Raw genomic sequence first — 20585 nt, forward strand, 5'->3', positions numbered from 1 at the left:
ATACTCAACCCATTTTACACCACTCCATCCCACTTTACACCACTCCACTCTTCCACATTACAACACATTTTTATCATAAATAAAAAAACATTGAAATTCAATGAAAAAAAACTTAAAATACACACATTACAATTTCTTACATTTAAAAATCATGCACCACCTTTAAATTATTATAAGTATTTTTATCTACAAAACAAACTTCCCAAAATTTTAAATTTCCAAACCTATACCTTTAGTTTATAATTTACGCAAAACCTTAAACTTATTATAAATCTTGCACCTCCATACGCAGTGTATTTAACTCGGTAGCCACACTACATTAACTATAACACCACTTTACCATACACGGTTTTCATAAAAGATTTGCTTTGCGATATCATAACTATTCTTGTTAATACTATTATTTTAGATGTTATAAGTGAGATAATGTAAAATGGTACACACAGTGGGTAGAGAACCCATGAGTTATAGGGAGTTATATTTAATTTAGTGTGGCTACCAAGTTGAATACACTGTGCATGGAGGAGCATGAGTTATAATACATGGAAGGTGTTGCATTAATTATTAATTAAAGATGTAAGTTTAGACATTAAAATGTTTGTGTAGTTTAAGTTTGGTTCAGCTAAAGTGTATTATTTTTTCCTATACCCTACAACCACCACCACCACCACCACCATGACTGGGTACTTCCTGAAGTACGAAACAGTTCGCAACTCTTAATACTCACCATGAAAGGGTTTGTGTGAAGTCCAGCCGGAGGGCCTTGCTGCCTCTGTAAAGGCCTGGCTGTAGGGAAACCGCCAAAGCTGGCACCTGCTCGAAAGAGATAAAAAGGCTGTTACTGGTCAATGCCATGAATCTCTGAATGAAGATTGCAATGTACCAACCACTTCAGATCTCTCTTTCCTTTGGAATCTGCAGGATTGTTTGCATCGACAAGAATCACACAGAAACAAAGGTTAAATTACCATTATAGTGGTCGAGGTAAATTCAGCCTTAGGGGTGACTTAAGGTGTAAGTTTAAGGACACCCTGCCGCTTAATAACTAGAACAAAAAGTGCTTTGCAGAGTGCCCTATAATTATAGCGTGCGTGCCTTCCTTACATGCATACATCACTACCTCCAACACACAGCTGGGACCGCTTCTCTTTGATGTTAGCAGCCAGACAGCGATAGGCCAATGGGCAGGACCACAGGAGGGTGCTCATGGTTAAAAGAAAGCACTAGAACTCAGATATCCGAGTGCCAAACATAACCTCTCTTGTACCTACATTTACTTTTTCTCGGATTCATAGTAGGTCTAATCCCTTCCACATCTGCAAAACGTTCACTCCAATCTCGGGTTTGAATGATGAAGATGTGGGGTGCTGCTCACCCCAATAATGATGTTAACAGTCTGAGATCTCAGGAGGCTTCTGCAAGTCAGGAGAGCGCCTCGACCTCAAAATATCTGCGTTTCCTTTCCATCCTAAGGACGCCAGGATGGGATGCTCTATCTGCCACCTCTAGGGATAGCATGGTGGAGCAGCCACAGAAATAAAAATTCATCAATCGCCTTTTAATATTGCCAAGTGGTGCGAGAACTCCCAAGAACAGCGACTGTCCACATGGCCCGCTGAGTCGGACGGTCTCCCAACAGCTCAGAATTAGATTTACCCAAATCCTGAATGATGAAAAGGTTGTCTCAAATAACATGCTCAATTTCCCATGAGATTGATAGCACAAAAATCATACGGCTGTTAGCATAGTTATGTAATGACTTTATGAAATGACTGCCCAAAATTCAACAGCAGTTACTGAGGGGCTGTACATATAGAATGAAAAGTGCTGGTGACGGACCTGATCCCAGAGGGACACTACACTACAGTTACCATCGACACAGAGTTTGCAACATACTCTGTGGAATGTATGTTGCTTTGTACAATAAAACCACACAAGACACACTCGATGCTATCAACGTCTCCAAACTAGCAAACACTAGGAAGTGGTTGAGGATGCCAAATACTTAAGGGGGATGTAACCGCAATAACAGACGGTGGTTCATTTTTCAGGCAGTCCATAACGAAAGATTAGCACTATAATGGTCTCCGCTCCTTAACTACAATTGAGCAAGATGAAAATGACCTAAGATGTTGTAGGCTTCCAAAGAGGCTCACCTACTGCTGTTTCTATAAGTAACTGACATCTATCACAATAGATAAGTTCACAGGAGGCCTGACACACAATGCCATTACCCCAAATATCAGGCAGTGTCCAGATAACATGTTCTGAAAGGTTTCAAGAACCTTCTGTCCTCCATCAAATTATTAGTTAGCATAACATCTTCAACTTACCTACATCATACTGTTATGTACGAATACACCTTCAGTTTTAGAAACAGGCAATACAATTTCCATCTTCAATTTAGGTCAGGAAACAGGAGATGATGCCAATGATGCAGGCACTTAGGGAAACACTAGATGGCGCACCAGTCATTCTGTCCAAATACGGGTATAACCAAGAGAACTCCTAAACCAGCAAACCCCACTTAACCTTATCCCACAAATGAATTGGCCACTCTTGATCTACATCATCCTTAAGAATGATAAGACTAATGTTAATTCAGCCGTTCACCTGTCTTTAGACATTTATGAAGTAAAACGCTGCCACACTGGATTCTCTGGTTACATCAACCACACTTTGACTAGCTCATCTCCAGCCACAAGTGTAGAAGAACCACACCCAAAGTTAGAACCACCAGGCAGCAGAATAGATCAATTACATGTGGCTAATGGAACATGATTGAAAATTGCAGAATCCATGTGAAGTGTCTTTCAAAACAACTGTTCTTCCAACCCAGACACTCCAGACATTGAAATATTGCCTGTACACAGGCAATGTCAAGAAACTTTACTGGAGGCCGACTTGGAATAACCACTTTACTTGCCCCTAGAGCAAAGTAAAGAATGCGTTACTTAACCTGTAAGCATCTGCTCCTGGCATGTAGTGCTGTAGATTCACATGCTTGGCATACTTCCGCCATCTGGTGTTGGGCTCGGATGTGTTCATATTGTTTTTCTTCAAAGAAGTCTTTCTATTCACAAGACAAGTGACTCCTCCTCTCAGTAATAATGGGCATGGACTCCATTGTAAGATTGTTTTCCCGCAGGTGAGAAAGGAGTGAGAGTAAGTATCAGTAAAGAGATGTCCATGCAAATAGAATAATGTAAAAAAACTGCAACGGCCAAAGGTGTCCCGGGAGGAGGGTAGGCGCATGTTAATCTACAGCCAAACATACCACAAACAGATGCTTACAGGGTAAGGAACATATTCTGTAGGAGGCATGTATGCCTGTAGATACATATGCTTTGCATAGACTGTAAAGCAGTCTCTCTCCAAAAGTGGCAGCTAACCCGTGGGTGTTGCAGTTGTTTGAAAGAGTACGTAGCACTGCCTGCCCTACACTGGCATGCTAATACAGCCACACAATAATGTTTGGTGAAAGTGTGTGGTGTAGACCATGTAGCTGCCCTACAAATGTCAGGTATTTGGATATTGCCCAGTAAAGCCATGGAAGCCCCCGTTTTGCGAGTAGAATGTGCTCGGGGGAGAAGTGGAAAATATATTTTAGGGTTGGCATAATATATCCAAATACATTTAATTATCCCTCTAGAAATATGGGACTTGGATATGGGATTTCCTTTGGGAAGGGGCGAAAATGGTACAAACAGTTGTTTTGTTTTTCTAAATTCTTTAGTTCTGTCAATATAGTACATTAGAGCTCTTTTGACATCTAATGTATGAAGTGCCCTCTCTGCAACTGAATCTGGTTGTGGGAAGAAAACAGGTAGATCAACTGACTGAGGTGGAAAGATGAAATCACTTTTGGAAGACAATTTGGGTTGGTTCTTAGAACCACTATCTCTGTGTATTTGGAAGAAAGGATCTTCCAATTTTAAAGCCTGGAGCTCACTGACACGTCTAAGTTAGGCAATGGCTATTAAAAAAAGCAACTTTTCAAGATAAAAATTGGAGAGGATATTTATGTAATGGTTCAAATGGTGGACCCAAAAGTCTGGTAAGTACCATATTAAGATTCTACGCAGGTGCAGGTGGAATTACTCTTTTAAGGCCTTCCATGAATGCTTTAATAACTGGTACTTGGAACAAAAACAAAAGCTGTTGGTTCTGCAAATAGGCAGCTACTGCTACTAAATGAAAATATATGGATGTGTAGGCAAGGCCTAATGTTTGTAAATGAAGATAGCAAACAATGTTTTGTATTGTTGCATCAAATGGATTGATTTGTTTACTCCAAGAGTCGAAGACAAATCGTTTCCACTTTGATGCATTTTAGATGAAGGCTTGTGAGCTTCTTTAAGAATAGTCATACATTCAGGAGGGAGATTAAGCTATCCAAATTCTATGATCTCAGGAGCTAAATCGCAAGATTGAGCTCCTTTAGATTTGAATGTCTGATTTCTCTATGGTTCTGAGTGACAAGGTCCAGGATGAGAGGAAGCTTCTCGTGGGGAACAAATTACAGTTTAAAGTGAACCATGGTTGACGAGCCAAAGTGGGAGCTATTAGAATGAGAGTGAGACACGTTTGCCTGAAGCTCCGAACCACAAACAGAAGAAGCACGAGAGGTGGAAAAGTGTAGGCAAATAGCTGTGACCAGTTCATCCATATAGCATTGTCTTTGGATAGTGGATGTGGGAACCTGGAGGCGAAATTCGGGCATTTTGCATTGTTTATGGTTTCAAAAAGGTCTATTTGTGGAAACCCCTACTTGTGGAAATAAAAGAGGAGGACTTAGGGGTGGAGTTCCTACTTGTGGACGTGTTGCTGCATCCTGATGAGGTCGGCAAACTGGTTGTCCATCCCTGGGGGGTGTTCGGCTAGCAGATGGATGTTGTGACTTATTGCCCAACTCCAAATTGTCTGAGATAGGCATGATAACTAGAGCGTGTGACCCTCCTTGTTTTTGTAAATAGTACATAGCTGTCATGTTATCTGTCGAATCAAGACAACTTTGCCTACCATATGAGTAAGAAACGCTTTCAGTGCTAGGTGAACAGCTTGAAGCTCGAGGTAGGTGATATGGATACTCTGGTGTTTGGCATTTTAGAGACTCTGTACTGAGAGTCAACATTGCCAGACAATTCACCTGCCTTCCAGCCACTGAAAACGGGACCCATCCCTCACAAGAACTCTGCGTCTCCCTCGCCGATCGCTTGCACAAGATAGCAACGATCTACACAAGCATCGATCCGCAACCCTTTGACATTCTCGGCTACCCATCGACAACAACCACCAACCACTCCCTCATCACATGGGAACAACTCAGTACACCAACGAATACCACCCGCTGAAATCCATCCACTCAGAATCACCCACTGACCCCTTCCCTCACAGACTCTTCAACCTCAGAAGCAACGAGATCAGTCACCATATCACCACCATCCTCAACACCTCCATAACTACAAACCTCTTTCCCGACACATGGAAGCATGCGGTTAGGCTCATCCTTAAGAAATAGTCAGCAGACCCCATAGATCTCCAGAACTACCGTCTCATCTCCCTCCTCCCGTTTGCTGCCAAAGTCCAGGAGAAGGCCACCAACCTCAAACTCACCAATCGTCTAGAAAGAAAGAAACTACTGGACCCATACCAATCAGGCTCCAGAGCCAACCACAGCCTCAGCAACAGACAACATCCAAGCCCCACTTGACAGAGGAGAATCAGCCGTCCTCATCCTCCTGGACCGCTCAGCAGCATTCAACACCGTTTCACACCACACAGTCATCCATCGACTTCATCAAATCAGAATCACAGACGCGCTCAGTCGGATGGCACCCTTCCTCACGGGACGCACTCAGAGTGTCCGCCTCTCCCCCTTCACCTCGCACTCCAAGCACCCAATCTGCAGAGTAGGCTCATCCCTCAGCCCCACCTTCTTCAACATCTACAAGACACCACTCACAGACATCGTCAGATCACACAACATCAAACATTATCTCCTACACGGACGCCCCCCAACTCGCCCTCTCACTCTCAACGAACCCCACCCGGACACAGACCAACTTCCACAACTGCAAGAAGAACGTCGCGACATGGGGGTGTGTGGTTTGGACCACAATCATGGCAGCTGCATAGTTGCGAAGATCCGTCTTGGTCCAGAAGATCATCCTGTCGGGAACCGAGGGGCGTCCCAGAGGTTCCGTATTCAGAAGGCAAGTGTATGGGCTAGTCCCTATGGCCAGGTGGACCTGGGGCCGAGGCTTGAGGGCGTCGCCGGTTCAGCACGAATGATAGTGCAACTGCGGAGTGAACCCCTGGAACTGGACTGCGGGGGTAGAGTCTGCACTGCTGTGAGGCTGCGGCTTTGAGTGGCTGCCCCGGCGGCAGACAGGAGCGACAACTGCTACATAAAATACTAAAAAACTAGAGTTGGTGACAAAGGCAGACCACCTGCGATGAGAGCACTAGTCCGGCGGGGCCTTTGCAATATAGAGAGGAGAACGGAGGCCCGGACCGGAGCAGAAGCGAGAAGAGATCAGCAGGGGTCCGCTCTCCCTGTGGACCTCCGACGGCAGCTGAGGAGGCGGCCGAGGCCGGGCGAGTCTTGACCTGGAATGGTGTGCGGCGGTCTTCCTCAGTGACAGAGGAACAAAGCCTGAATACTGGAGGTAAGCACACCAAGCAAGATGGCCAGCAGTGTGGTGACGCAGCACAGAGAGTAGCGGGAGTCCAAATAAGTGAACTAGTGGGGCAGATTTGAGACATTTAATGCTGGGCTGATCTGGAACTGCCACAGTACGGACAGTTGTGGCCGGTGACCACTGAGGGACCCCGTGAGAGGAAATAGCGTGCGTACGTCCTTTTGTGTGGTGAGAGCTGGACTGCCTGCAGAGCGGGAGCAAACAGAAGTGGAATATTTGGGCAGGCAGATCCTTTACTCGGGGCAAGTATTGAATCAGTAGGGGCAGAGTAGGGTGGAACGAGACCCGGGCTGGTGTGGTCCGCATGGCTTGCCTGATCCACACTATCTGCCGGACAATTGCACTAGGGGCTGAGGGCCCTACATGAGCCTGGATTCTGGGGGCACCGGGTGGCAGTGACAGTACCTCCTGCAGGATTTTTGGCTGGGGCCCTGCTCACCAAGAAGGAACCTAATAAGAAGGGACACCACAGGAGTTACGAATCAGAGTTCCGGTGGGCTTTAGGACTTCAAGTGAGGCCAGACAGAAGGAGGGGCTACCTGTTCCCTGAGCGAGTGTCTGGGCCGAGTCCCACTGAAGTAAAATGGGGCGGCCGAAAAATAAAACAGGCAACACCCGGCCAAACACCCGGTTACATCTCCACAGCATAGTGGGCAAGACACTGGGGACACAACTAACAAAGATCTCACTGCACCTCCACAACAAGATCCTGGAGGCTATCTCCGACACCAAAACAACATTACAGCAGGATACAGGGGCGGTGTCGGTGGGCCTGGGGCTGCTGCAGGCGGAACATCATAAGCTGGCAGATAGAGTCACGGATGTATAACATTCTCTCACATAGCTAGTGCCGGGGCAGAAAAAGGATCGGCGCGGCTAGATGATCTTACGACCAGAGTGACGGAGCTTTTAACGGAGGGCAGAAGATGCTGAAGGGAGAAATTGGCGCAACAATGTGGGGATCCCGGAGACCACGGAAGGGACAGACATGCTGACATTCCTGGAAACATGGCTCAAGGAGGTGTTGCCTGATGGCACACTATCTCAATTCTTTGCCCTGGAGAGGGCTCACAGCGTCCCGGGTCGACCCCCGGAAGGCCCCCACAGCCGGTGGTAGACTAGCTTCTGCTTAATAGGGACAGGGATGCCATACTGCAGCAGTCCAGATCACACGGCTCCTACACAATGAGTAACAGTAGAGTGTCAATGTACCTGGACTTTACCGCCAAAGTGCAGGCGCAGAGAGCCTGCTTCAAAGTGGTTAAGAAAGCTCTTTGAGAGGCGGGTCTACAGTACTCATTACGGTTTCCTGCGAAGCTCCGGATTGTGCTAGATGGCACCACACATTCCTGCGCCACCCCAGAAGAAGCTTGGACATGGCTGGAGGCCTATGGAAAGGGAGCGCCCTTGCCCAGATCTCAGTCGGGCTTGAAGGGGGGAGAAACATAGCGCTAGGCTTCGACAACACTGCCTCAAAAAATCGAGAGCGTTGCAGAGGCCCACTGTTTCCCAAACACAGCAAGATCGAGAAGCTACACTAGAGGCAGTGGCACGGCTAATGTCGCCCAGAGGCCAGGACCAGAATAAAGACACGTCTTCGGATCAACAGAGCCGTCCGTCTAACTCAGAGGACAGTTCGGAGAATGAAATGGAGCTGCCTAAACTGACCCCACGCACAGCTGATGATTTTGTCTAAGGATAAGGGATCGCAGTTGATCGCCGACCATTGACTGAGAATGCCTTATTTATATGGATGTTGCCGATACCTGGGGGAGAGGGAAGGGGATGCCCTTCAGCACCATAAATGGGACCAGACAACAGCTTCACCATTACTGATGGTAACTGACCTTTCCTTCCACCCCCCACTAGAGCATACCGCCCCTAGAGTTGGAGGCGGCCTCCTGACTAACAAGATGTTTCTTTTCAGGTGTGGGCAGCTGACCGTTGTCAGGCCGCTCACGGGATTGGGAGTTTATAGTTGGGTTTGTTGTGCTGCATTGTGGGGTCCACTATTGATGTGGGGGCACAGGGGGGTGTGGGGGGGGGAGATGGGTGGTGGGAATGACTGCTTTCGGAGATGGGCAAGGACTGTCACCAAGCGGAGGAGTTTAAGCTCCTGACCTCGAATATCCGGGGTATTGGTTCTCCTAAGCGTTATACTATCCTTAATTATATAGAGCGTAGAGGTGCTCATGTGGTGATGCTGCAGGAGACCCACTTCACAGATAGGGAGGTTGGCCGACTCAGGTGCAGGCAATTGTTCGCTAGTGCGTACTCAATGTATGCAAGAGGGGCCCTTGTATGGGTTAGACCTGGAGTTCCGTTCCAAGCCTCCCAGACAATATTTGACCTGGAGGGGAGGCTTGTGTTAGTGAAGGGCAGATTGAAGGGGATAGCAGTAACGCTGGGGAGTGTGTATGGGCCGAATCACGACCAAGGCCCTTTCCTGGCGCAGTTGTCCAAACCTCTGTCGGGGTTGCATCGGGTGACTTGATTTTAAGGGGCAATTTTAATTCTGTATGTGATCCTACATGGGACAGGTCTACTCCTCCACTGGGGGGGTACTACAGTGGCCACAATGGCTAAGGGCTTGAGGGATTGGATTCAGGGATGGAAATTGCTAGACACTTGGCGAATACATAACACTCACCTGTGAGAATACGCCTACAACTCATCTCTGTATGATCTCCATACAAGATTGGGCATGTTCCTTTGTTCTGACAAGTTAACCTCTATGCTAGCGAAGGCGGAATATTTAGGGAGATCTAAATCGGACCATAGCCCCCTAGTATTACGATTCACACCTACCCCTGACAAGGCCCCCATTCCAATGTGGCGTTTGAATCTCAATTTACTAGAGGATGACTGTTTTAGACAGCAGCTTGCTGAGGCGATCACAACTTACTTTGAGAAGAACCAGGGACAGGCTAGCTCTAACCTGATAGAGTGGGACGCCTTTAAGGTGGTAATCGGAGGGCGGTGCGTGGGACAGACTGTAGGAGCTAGGAGGGAGATCACCCAGGAGCTGGAATCTTTGGAGGCCCAGATACGGTTGTTGGATGGGGAAGTTGATGGAGGAACGGATGCTCAAGCTTGGCGGAGGTGAAGAGTATTTATAGTGCAGCATGGGAGAGTAAGGATGTTAGATTATAGAACATATCAATAACGGCAGCATGTAGAAGGTGGCAGGGAAGTTATTGGTGTGGTTGATTAAGCCAGAGGGTAGAGGAGTGCCAATTTCTAGTATTTGGGATCCGACTGGTCAGGTGATATACTCTCCGCGGGGCATTAATGACACGTTCAGGGAATACTACGAGCCACTTTATGGGAAGTTAGTGGACATACAGAGCGACAGGATAGTGACACACCTTGAAGGGTTGGGGCTAAGACAATTAGATCAGACCACACGGGAGACATTGGCAGAGCCGGTTAAGCTACAGGAAATTAGAGCAGCCATTAGAGAAATGGCGCGGGGAAAGACTCCGGGACCGGACGGCCTCCCGGCTGAATTCTACTCCACTTTTATAGATTTGCTGGCTCTAAAACTCGAACAAATGTATGCTACAGCATGGGAGGAGGAACATCTTTCAATGTCAGCCAGGGAGGTGTTGGTGATCCCCTTGCCTAAAACTAAGGAGGTGGCTGATATAATGGAATTTAGGACGTTGTCGATGTTAAACCTCAACTTTAAAATACTCAGTAAGGTGGTAGCGGCCAGACTCCTAAACCTGATGCAGGGATTGGTTCATGTGGACCAAAATGGGTCTATCCCATCAAGTTCAACATCCATTCATATGAGGAGACTGTATCATGTGCTGTCTCACCAGGATTTGGGGGAATATCCCAATGCGGTAGTAGTAGCTGTAGACCTGGAAAAGGCTTTTGCTTCTTTGAGATGGGACTTTCTACAAGCGACGATGGGGAAGATGGGATTGGGGGATGATTGCTGGAAGCGGGTCCGGCTATTATATGCGGGTCTCAGAGCTAGAGTCTGCACGGGCAGCACAGTATCGTCCCAATACCCCATATATAGAGGAACCCGGCAGGGGTGTCCATCTATCACATCTGCTCTTTGCCCTGGCCATTGAGCCATTGGAGGAATGATTCAGGCAAGAGGTTGGGGATCTTGGAGTGGTACTCGAGGGGACGGCACACATAGTCTCGCTCTACGCAGACGATATCTTGGTTTATCTCCAAGATGGACCCCGTGGGGTCCAGGAGGTGTCGTGCATATTGGAAGAGATCGCAGAGTTGTCGGGAATGCGCGTAAAGAAAAAACACGTGTGTATTCCCCCTAAGACCTGAACTTGACAGGCCACTGAAACTCCCGACAGGCCTGGAACGGGCCCGAGCACTTTCAGGTACCTGGGAATCCAAGTGTACCATCGACAGAGATCTATTGGAAGGGAACCTGGGTGGGGCCTTGGGGGCGAATGTGTCTTTCTGGCGTTCACTTAAGTTGCCAGTTATGGCTTGAGCAGCATTGTCCAAGATCGTAGTGCTGATGAGAATGTTGTATTTCTTTGTTAATTTGCCGGTAGTGATTCCGAGGCCCTGGATGCTATGTTGAGGGAGTTGGTGTAAGATGGTGGACGGAATCGGGTTGCCCTGCAGTTTTTAAGAATGCCCTGGACGGAAGGGGGGCCGAGTGCTCTAGACCTTGAAGCATATTATCTGGCGGCACAGCTTCAATGGCTGGCCATATGACTAGATGGAAGAGGGTTAGAGATACTTGCGCTATAGGCTCACTCAGCCCGAGGAACACTGCTAGCAAGGATGCTCAACCTCCGCCTGAAGATTAAAAACATGAGTGTCTTACCCGCTGTGGCAATGGCATGTTGGGATAGATGCAGGAAAAGGGCACTGGCTATGCGGCTTTATGCACCGGACTTACAGGCTGGGAGGAGGCAGGTATTCGGACTGTTGGAGATTATTACGAAGATGGGGTGATGCTCCCTCTGGAGGATTTTTTTGAATATCATGATCTGCCACCAGGGCAGTTCTTGAACTATCATAAGATAAGGGGAGTGTTCGTAACCTTATGGGGGAATGACACGGACGAACCGGCCACGTATGCAGGTCTCCAAGCGATAGTGACATTGGGAGCTGCCGGACATCTGGTGAAGTGGCTCTATCTGGCAATAACAGATGTCGGGAGCTGCCGGACATCTGGTGAAGTGGCTCTATCTGGCAATAACAGATGTCTCGGCGACCTCTGACCCGAATTCGGGAACGATGGGAGGGCACTCTAGAAAGGCACCTGACTGAGAAGGAATGGCAGAGGGTCCTGGGCAGCCACAGGAAAGTTTCAAGGAATATGGTCTTCAAACTAATACAGTTTAAAATACTACATAGGACTTATCTTACACAGCACCAATTGAATATATTATATGGGAGAAATGACCAGTCGCATGCTAGATGTACCAAGCGGACTTTGATCATATGCTGTGGCTTTGTCCAAAACTCCAACAGTACTGGGCCACAGTAATAGAAACACTCAATACGGTCTTGGCCTGTAAGATGGAATGCTCCCCGGAGGCATGCCTACTAGGACTGTTCCCGAGGCCCAAATCCAAACGGGTGGGACACAGGTTTGCGGATTTAGCCTTGCTCCTGGCCAAACGGAGATTAGCTCTCAGATGGAGGGCGGTAAGGAGTCCGCTTATAGCAGACTGGGAAAGTGATGTTTTCTGCTGGGTCAGGGCAGAGGAAAGGGCCTTGTTACGAGAGGATAAGTTCACGAAGAAGCAGAAACCGCTAGCTGAACCATGGGCAGATATATTGAGGGCATGGGATATACGTAAATTGACGGACGGGGAATCACCGACAGACGCCTCAAGACCAGGATAGGGACCGGAGTCACATATGGGTCCAAAACGAGAATGCCTATTGCCAGGCCTAGACAGAATGAGGGGACAATGGTATATGTCACGGGAGGACACGACACAAAGATGTTGGGATACAGTGGAGGATTTCTTATGACTTTCTCCGGATTGGATACACTAGGGGTTTGGGTATCCTTACCCGCGCATTCACCATTTTCCCTCCCCTACTTGGAGCCCCCCCCCACCCCCCCGAGACAAGACACCTCATAAGTGTTATGATTCACCATTAAAGTGATATATTAGGCAGACGAAGGACCCCCGGTAACTGCAGTAGTTTTAGATGTTTCAGTTTGGCATCTGATGTTACACAGATTCCTAAGTAAGTCCTATTAGGTGTATACGATAAGCAGTGGAAGACACATATAGGGCATGCACATGAGAGGCAATCAATACACAAGGTGAACAAGACTACTCCCCATAGTTTACTTGGATACAGCAGGAGCATCGCAGTAACATTTGACGGTGGAATGGGCCAGAATAGTCCAAGGGTATTTACTAAAGTGGGGATGGTACACAAGGTTTGATTAATATGTATGTTAATACTGATATATGTATTGTACCACGTTATTAGATGTTTTGCTAATGAAATGATGTAACTGCTGTACCAAAACGAGCTGTATAGACGGTACTGACGATAAGATTACAAATGCCAATAAAAAGGATTAATAAAAAAAAAAAAAGGTCGCAACATGGATGAGAGTCTACTGCCTCAAACTCAACACAGACAAAACAGATGTCCTGATCTCCAGCAGACAAACCACCCTTTTGAACGACTCATAGTGGGCAGCAGAACTCGGACCTACCCCCAAACCGAAAGACCACGCCCACAACCTCAGCATCATACTTGACAACAAACTCTTCATGAAACATCAGGTCAACGCTGTCTACTCAGCCTGCTTCCACACGATCAGCATGCTCTGAAAAATCTTTAGATGGCGCTCTATCAGCAACAGGAAAACGGTGACCCAGGACCTCATCATTAGCCAGCTCAACTACGGCAACGCACTCTATGCTGGCACCACCACCGAACTCATGCAAAGACTCCAGACAATTCAGAACCCAGCAGCTAGGCTGATCTTCAACCTGCCCAAGAGGACACACATCACCCAGCACCTGGAAGACCTCCACTGGCACACCGTTCAGAAGAGATTCCAGTACAAGCTCCTGACCCACACCTACAAAGCCCTTCACGACCAAGGACTACATGAACCACCACATGACCTTCCACCAACTTCGACAAACCTTGCCCTCGCTCAAACTCTACGGATCCACCGCAGTCGTACCGGAGGACAGCCATTCTTCCACTTCGCTGCCAAAGCCTGGAACACCCTCACTTTCCCTATCCACCTCTGCACCCTCGCTGAACCACTTCAACTCAAAAACTGGCTCTTCGACTGAGACCTGTAACACATCGCCTGGATACCACCCGTGGTGATAAGCAGTGCTATACAAATTCTATCTGATTGACTGATTTTAGATGAGCACCCCATCCTGTAAGGGATGCATCTGTTGTAAGAATAATCTGGGGTCAGGGTCGAGAAATGGCCGCCCTTTTGACAGTTTTTGTGTGTTCCACCACTGCAAAGAGCGATAAACGTGGCTGTCTACCAACACTAAATCATGTAAATGATGCTGTGACGGAGACCAATGGTGTGCCAGACATTCTTGCAGTGGGCGCATATGAAGTAGAGCATGTGGTACTATTGCGATGCAAGATGCCATCATGCCCAATAGACGCATAACTGTTTTGATTGTTATTTGTTGATTGGGCTGAAACTTATGACCGTATTTAAATATTTTGTATCCTGGTTGGATTTGAGTATACTAAACCCAGGCGTATATTGTGTATAGCTCCCAAACATGGTTGAATTGTAATGGTTGAAGGTGTGATTTTTGTATGCTGACTCCTAATCCTAGCTGATGGAGAGTAACCGGAGTGTGTTGATGACACATGGGAAGCAAAGTTCCCTCTAATTATTTTTCTCTGTGTGTGGTAACAGCATGTTTGTTTCTACACATTTCCTGACTGTGTGCGCAAATTAGAGTTGCGATGAGCCACTGTGGAGTGATCATATGCAGTGTGTACTATGCATGATGGAAGTTGCACCAGCACAAGGCCACACAAAAGGCAAAATAACACTATCCACTGTCAAATAACAATAGTAACACCATTTAATTGCAATTATGATAAAGACTGCTGCAGAAGTGTTCCAGTGATTAATAACTGGGAGGATGTCTCATTGAGTTAAATGGTTGCCACTGACATTAATGATGATCAGCAGTGCTCGAGCCTAGGTAGGCTGATTTAGGGTCAGATTAGAACTCAGCAGAAGTGTTACACCGTCACAAACGTGAAGGATAGCCCGTCTGTCGTATTACAAATCCATCTTAACCTATGGTACTTGAATATGGTGGACAGGATATGCGCCACATTTGTGATGGAGTAACCTGTCCACCAAACTCTAAATCAGGGCCCTAATCTTTTATGTACAGCACTAATAAATGGTAGAAATTTGGTATCTAGCATTATATCAAAAACAAATTATCATTGTAAAGCTACACTCAAATGAAATAGCATGCCATGTGAAAGGGTAAGTTCTGGAAGAGAAGTCGACTTATTACCATGTAAACTTGATCCTACTACTGTATTAAACTGACCCTACTGATCAACTTATAGAGGGAACTTCATGGCGTATGCACCAGGTCACTGTATTTGTTTTGTTTTCCTTTTCAAAATCAGAAGAGAGACTCCCTGCACATTGGCACAACAACTCCTACAAATATAATGTCCAAAGACACCACAAACAGTTACAACATTGGTCTGCGAATGAGGCTAAGGCAGTGGTAGAAAAATTAATAAGGCCTGTAGATGCTAATATGAGATTCATGCATGTCGATGTATGCACGGAGTACATTTTAGGTCTAGCCCAGTGCCGGCATTAACTGCCTCGCAAGCCTCATGTAAACAAAGTCATAAATAAAAGTACACAGTTATCAAATCGTGGCAATTATTCTGAATGTGTACAAACTCCGTTCTCAATATAGGTCTCCCTCATGGCAGGACACTTTCTCCTCTCTTATTCAATAACTACATGCACCCTCAGGCCCAATTGTTGACGAAAGGGGATGTGAAATGTATGTACACAGAGAACACAATTGATCTTTGGGGTTGTGAAGGACCATACTAATACTTCTTTCCTAGCGCAGTGTCTTCTGGTACACTCATGGATGTCACGGAACCACTTGAAATTAAATCCAGAGAAGACCGAGCTGCCAATTCTTCCTGAGGGCACAGTTGCCGTGGATTCTCTGACCTGGCCTTCAATAATGGACCCCTGCCCTCCTTCTGCACAAAAAATCTATTATTTGAGAACCTATTCTGATGCTAACTTATATTTGGCCCTCATACTTTCAAGATTTCACGCGTCTGCTTTTTCCATTGAAAACTACATGAAATATTCTGCCAGTCACACAGATTTCATGCTCCTCTGATCAATGCATATATTCAGTCTCGGCTCGATTACGGCAACGCAACTCTCATCAGACTATGACAAAACCACAATGCGGCTGCCTGTTTGATTGGCAAGGTTCCAAAATGTTTCCCCTTTTTTAAAACAATTACATAGGCTTATGGTCCATTAACCCGTTCCCTGCTCATGACGGAATCACTCCGTCATGAGCCACGGGCGCCGTGTGCTCATGACGGAGTGGTTCCATCATGCTGCGGCCGTTGGCAGCCGCTCCGCCCACGCGGCACTGATTCCCCGCCTGTGCGGGCGATCAATGCAAGTGGGCGGAGTCATGACGGAACCACGCCGTCATGAGCACAGCTCGCCCGTGACTCATGACGGCGTGGTTCCGTCATGAGCATGGCGGCGCCGCGCTCACCCCGCACACCCCGAGCGCCGCGGCGGAATTCGTGCCGCGGCGAAGGGGTTAAAGAATTTTTATTAAGTTCAAAGTGCATAGAGCTATTTTTCAACACTTCCCACATTTTATCGCATGTAAATTCTGCAGGGACAGGCACCCCCTGAATTGAAGGCCGAATGATACGTTTCTTCTCACGAACCCTAGAACTGCCACCTTTGGCAACAGTGCCTTCTCAACTGCTGACAGTAGGACTAATACTACTCTACCATAATCCATTAATTGCAAATCTTCGCTAATTATGCTTGAAAACTTACTTACTCTTAAATGAGCTCTGCCACTGTGGTTAGGTTATTATAGGACCAATAAACGTCAGTGTACTGGTGCTGTATAAGTAACCTGTACATAGCATACTTTGACTTTGAGTCCTACCTCTTCATCAGTTGATCTGTCCGGCTCTCATTCATGTTTTTCTTTATAGTCAATTTGATTGATTTTGTAAAGAGATGGTGATAAAAACAAATACAAACAGTACAGCATGATACACAGCACCACAACATGTGACATTTGGCGAGTAAAACAATCTTGTGCCATTGAACAATGTTGTTTCTCCATCTTCATCCGGGACATATAGAATGAGACTTGGGAAGACAAGGAATTTGATTAGTCTAGCAATCCCAACCATTTACCCCAACCCCTTGCCTCATATAGTGGTAGCTCTAGTGCGGCGCACCAGCCCACTCCTTTGCGCCATTTAGCTATAGTGGGTGGGTGGGATTCCTCCATGCCATTGTGATATCTCACTTGGCCACTACGAGGGCAGTCCCTAGAAACATTTTATCTGCTCTTGAGCCATCTAACCCGTTTGTGACACCCAGTAAAACATTTAGGGGGCTGTGCGGGACCTCCCACCCCATCACCCCTGTGAGTTCCGTCTCCAGGGCAGCCCAGTAAGAGGCTATATGTGGACAGGACCATACCATGTGGAAGAAATCAGCGGATTCAGCATCACATCTTGTGCATGTTGAGTGTGGAATTAGGCCTGCTCTGTGTAGGCGGGCAGGGGTAATATAGGAGGTGTGCAGGTAGCAAAGCTGGACCAGGCTAAGTCTAGCTGAGACAGCGATGGTCTTATCAGAGCGTCCCTCCAATCCTCTTCCTCCCCCAGAGGGCCCAACCAACCATGTCTCCCATTTAGCTCTTAATGGGTCAAGGGAAGTCGGACCATTGTTAGTTAGGGAGCGGTATATACCCGAGACTCCTCCCCTCCTGAGGTTACCCATCGTGAACTGAGCTTCAAGGGAGCTGTGTTCGGGCAGTGTTGTGCCAGGCTCTATGTGCGTATTTAGGGCATGGCGGAGCTGTAAGTATCTGTAAAACTGGGATGGGTGAAGTGAATGTCTGGTTTGCAAGATCTGCAAAGGAGCGGATATGGTCACCAACCCACACGTCTCCAAGCTGCGAGATTTCAATGAGGTCCCAGCTCCTAAAGCCTTCCAGGCCCCCCACCTCCCGCAACCATGTGCCCCGTCATAGGGGTGTCTGTTGAGTCAGTCTGTCCTTCCATTGGGTGTGTCGTAGGGAGGCGCGCCAGGCTAGAAGGACTGCTCGGGTCACCGTGGGGAGGTCCTAGGGAATGGGAGATCCATACATCATAGCCTGAACCTTGGAGAGGCCTAAGTTCGGTCCTGTAAACAAGGTCGGACCACTCCCAGTTGAACCAATCGTGTACTACCAGGAGGCGGTTTGCAAGATAATATAAGTACAGATTCGTTAGACCCATGCTTCCGTCAAAGGGTGGGATATGGCAGTACGGGAGCGCCATACGCGGCCGTAGGCCATTCCAGAAAAACCTTATAATTAGAATGTCTATTCCTCTGAACCAGGGTTGGGGAATATGGAATGGAGTGTTCTGAATGACAGAGGAATCGGGGGAGGATCATCATTTTGAATAGTGCTATTGTCCCTAGCAGGCCGAGTGGTAGTTTTTGCCATTTCTGCAGGTCTAGCTTGGTTTTGGCGACTAGAGGAGTCACGTTAAGTGCCCAGGCTAGGTCGGGAAGTAGGACGACCCATATACCTACATATTTGAAGGATTGCCGTCTGATGGGGATAGTGGATTCCCAATTAAAACATTACCTTGAGAGATGCAAGGGAACCAAAGTAGACTTGGCCAAATTCAGGCACAGACCCGAGACCTGCTCAAAGGACCGTAATATATGCAGGCATCTAGGACAGGATAGAGCCGGGTCTGCGAGAAAGAGCAGGACATCTGCAAACAAAGCAATTTTGTCCTCATGTGATCCCGCCCAATTCCATCCTTGACCCGTCCGTCCGAGCGGATGAGATTGGCCTAAGGCTCCATTGCTAAGCCGAAGAGGAGGGGCGAGAGGGGGTAAGCCTGTCTCGTGCCTCTTCTATTGGAAAGGTGCTCAAGAGCACTCCGTTGACAAGTACCCTTGCAGTTGGCTTGGAGTATAGGATGTGAACCATACAGCAGAATTTAGGGCCCATACCCATAGCCAGCAGGACATCCTCTAGGTAGCCCCAGTCAATCGAGTCAAATGCTTTCTCGACTAGGAGGAGTGCCAAGTATGGGGTCAGCGACTGTCGGTTTGCCAAGGCCAGATGCAGATGCCTCAGGCAATGTCTGGTACTCTGTGCCCGTATGAAGCCGCACTGGTCGGGGTGGACCAACTTGCTAAGGTGTGTCCTAAGGCGCTGCGCTGGAACTGTGGCGTGTATTTTGACTTCAGTATTAAGCAAGGAAAGGGGGGTGATAGTCAGCAAAGGCATGTGAAGGCGGTAGCTATTGTGGCCGTATCAGTCTCTGGAGGGAAAAAGCCTGTTTCTATGGCCTCCTCGTAGAGGGCTGTAAGGTAAGGCACAAGTATGTCATGATAAGCGGAATACTACTCTTGCGGGTAGCCGTCTGGGCCAGGAGTGTTACCGGCCGCGATGAGTGAAAGGGCATCTTGTGTTTCTTCACTTGTGATCTAACTTTCCATTCCATCTGACTCTGGTACCGTAAGTTTGGGAAGATGAAGGTCTTCTAGAGCAATCAGCTCTGTAAGTGAGAGCTCTGGTTTCTGCGCCGAGTACACGCCTGAGTAATAGTCTGCAAAAGTTTGCGCCATTTCTTTGGGAGAGCGATTAGAATCATAATTTCCCATTATCTAAATAATGACTAAAAAGGGTCTCTACACCTGTAGTATGGACATATGCCTGCTAGGAAATATTGGTAATCCTCAATTAAAATCATATGGAATGGTTATTTTCTTAATTTTTTAATTTACAGTTCAATCCTATGGCTGCCAATTTGGGCGATGTATCTTGTCTTCTGTTTATTTTTGTAGCACATGCAATTGCATTTGTGTTAGATATAAATATATATATGTATATGTATTGGAAGGAATCCTGTCCACCTCTCGCTCAGGCGGAACTCCAGGCACGGACCTCAACACTCCAGCAAAAATCACAAAGTCCCACACAGCATTGGTGGATGAATCAGTGCAATTTTATTCAGTTGGTTAAACCACAAAGTGTACAGGCATAATGCCTGCCATAACGCGTTTCGCTCCTCAATGGGAGCTTGATCACATGATGCGTCCCCTCCAAAGGAATTCATTAATAAGTGAAAATGTGCACTATCGCCTGTAAACACAAGCACACCCGACTTAAGTGCAGAGAAGACAGACTACGGCACATATCTAAACAATGTGAAATGCAAACAGATATGTCCAGAGATGGATGTAAAAACATGATAGTGGAGAATTTTGTAAACTGTTTTGGGTCAAAAATGAACCGTAGTTTAAAAAACAGTTATAGTGTTTTATATATTAAAAACACAACTAAAAAAATCCACAGAAAAAAAAAATTGATGGTAAATTTACAATCGTGATATATCGGGCAAGTGCCCCATGAAATATCTCTCTGACAATTGTATCGTGCATATCAGTTACGTATATAGAGTAGATAGTGCAACATTAGACAAAAAGTCAATATTTTAAACAGATTGGAAAAAATAATCAAATGCCATCAGAAATAGATAATCAGCTACTAATAGCACATGGATCATAATAGCAGCATATATAGACAAATTATATCAGAGGTTCTTGGATGAGATGTC

The 20585-nt window shown here is 46.8% G+C and overlaps 1 protein-coding gene across 1 annotated transcript in view; it reads right to left on the reverse strand.

Moving 5' to 3' along the window:
• The window catches only part of AGFG2 (ArfGAP with FG repeats 2), a 567631-nt gene that overhangs the window by 21138 nt on the left and 525908 nt on the right, over positions 1-20585 (reverse strand). Inside the window, exon 12 of the mRNA XM_085639598.1 lies at positions 728-813. Coding sequence (XP_085495724.1) covers positions 728-813 — 86 coding nt within the window. The remainder of the gene's footprint in view (positions 1-727; positions 814-20585) is intronic.

This window comes from Triturus cristatus, chromosome 12 (assembly GCF_964204655.1).
Source record: "Triturus cristatus chromosome 12, aTriCri1.1, whole genome shotgun sequence".
Classification (NCBI taxonomy): domain Eukaryota; kingdom Metazoa; phylum Chordata; class Amphibia; order Caudata; family Salamandridae; genus Triturus; species Triturus cristatus.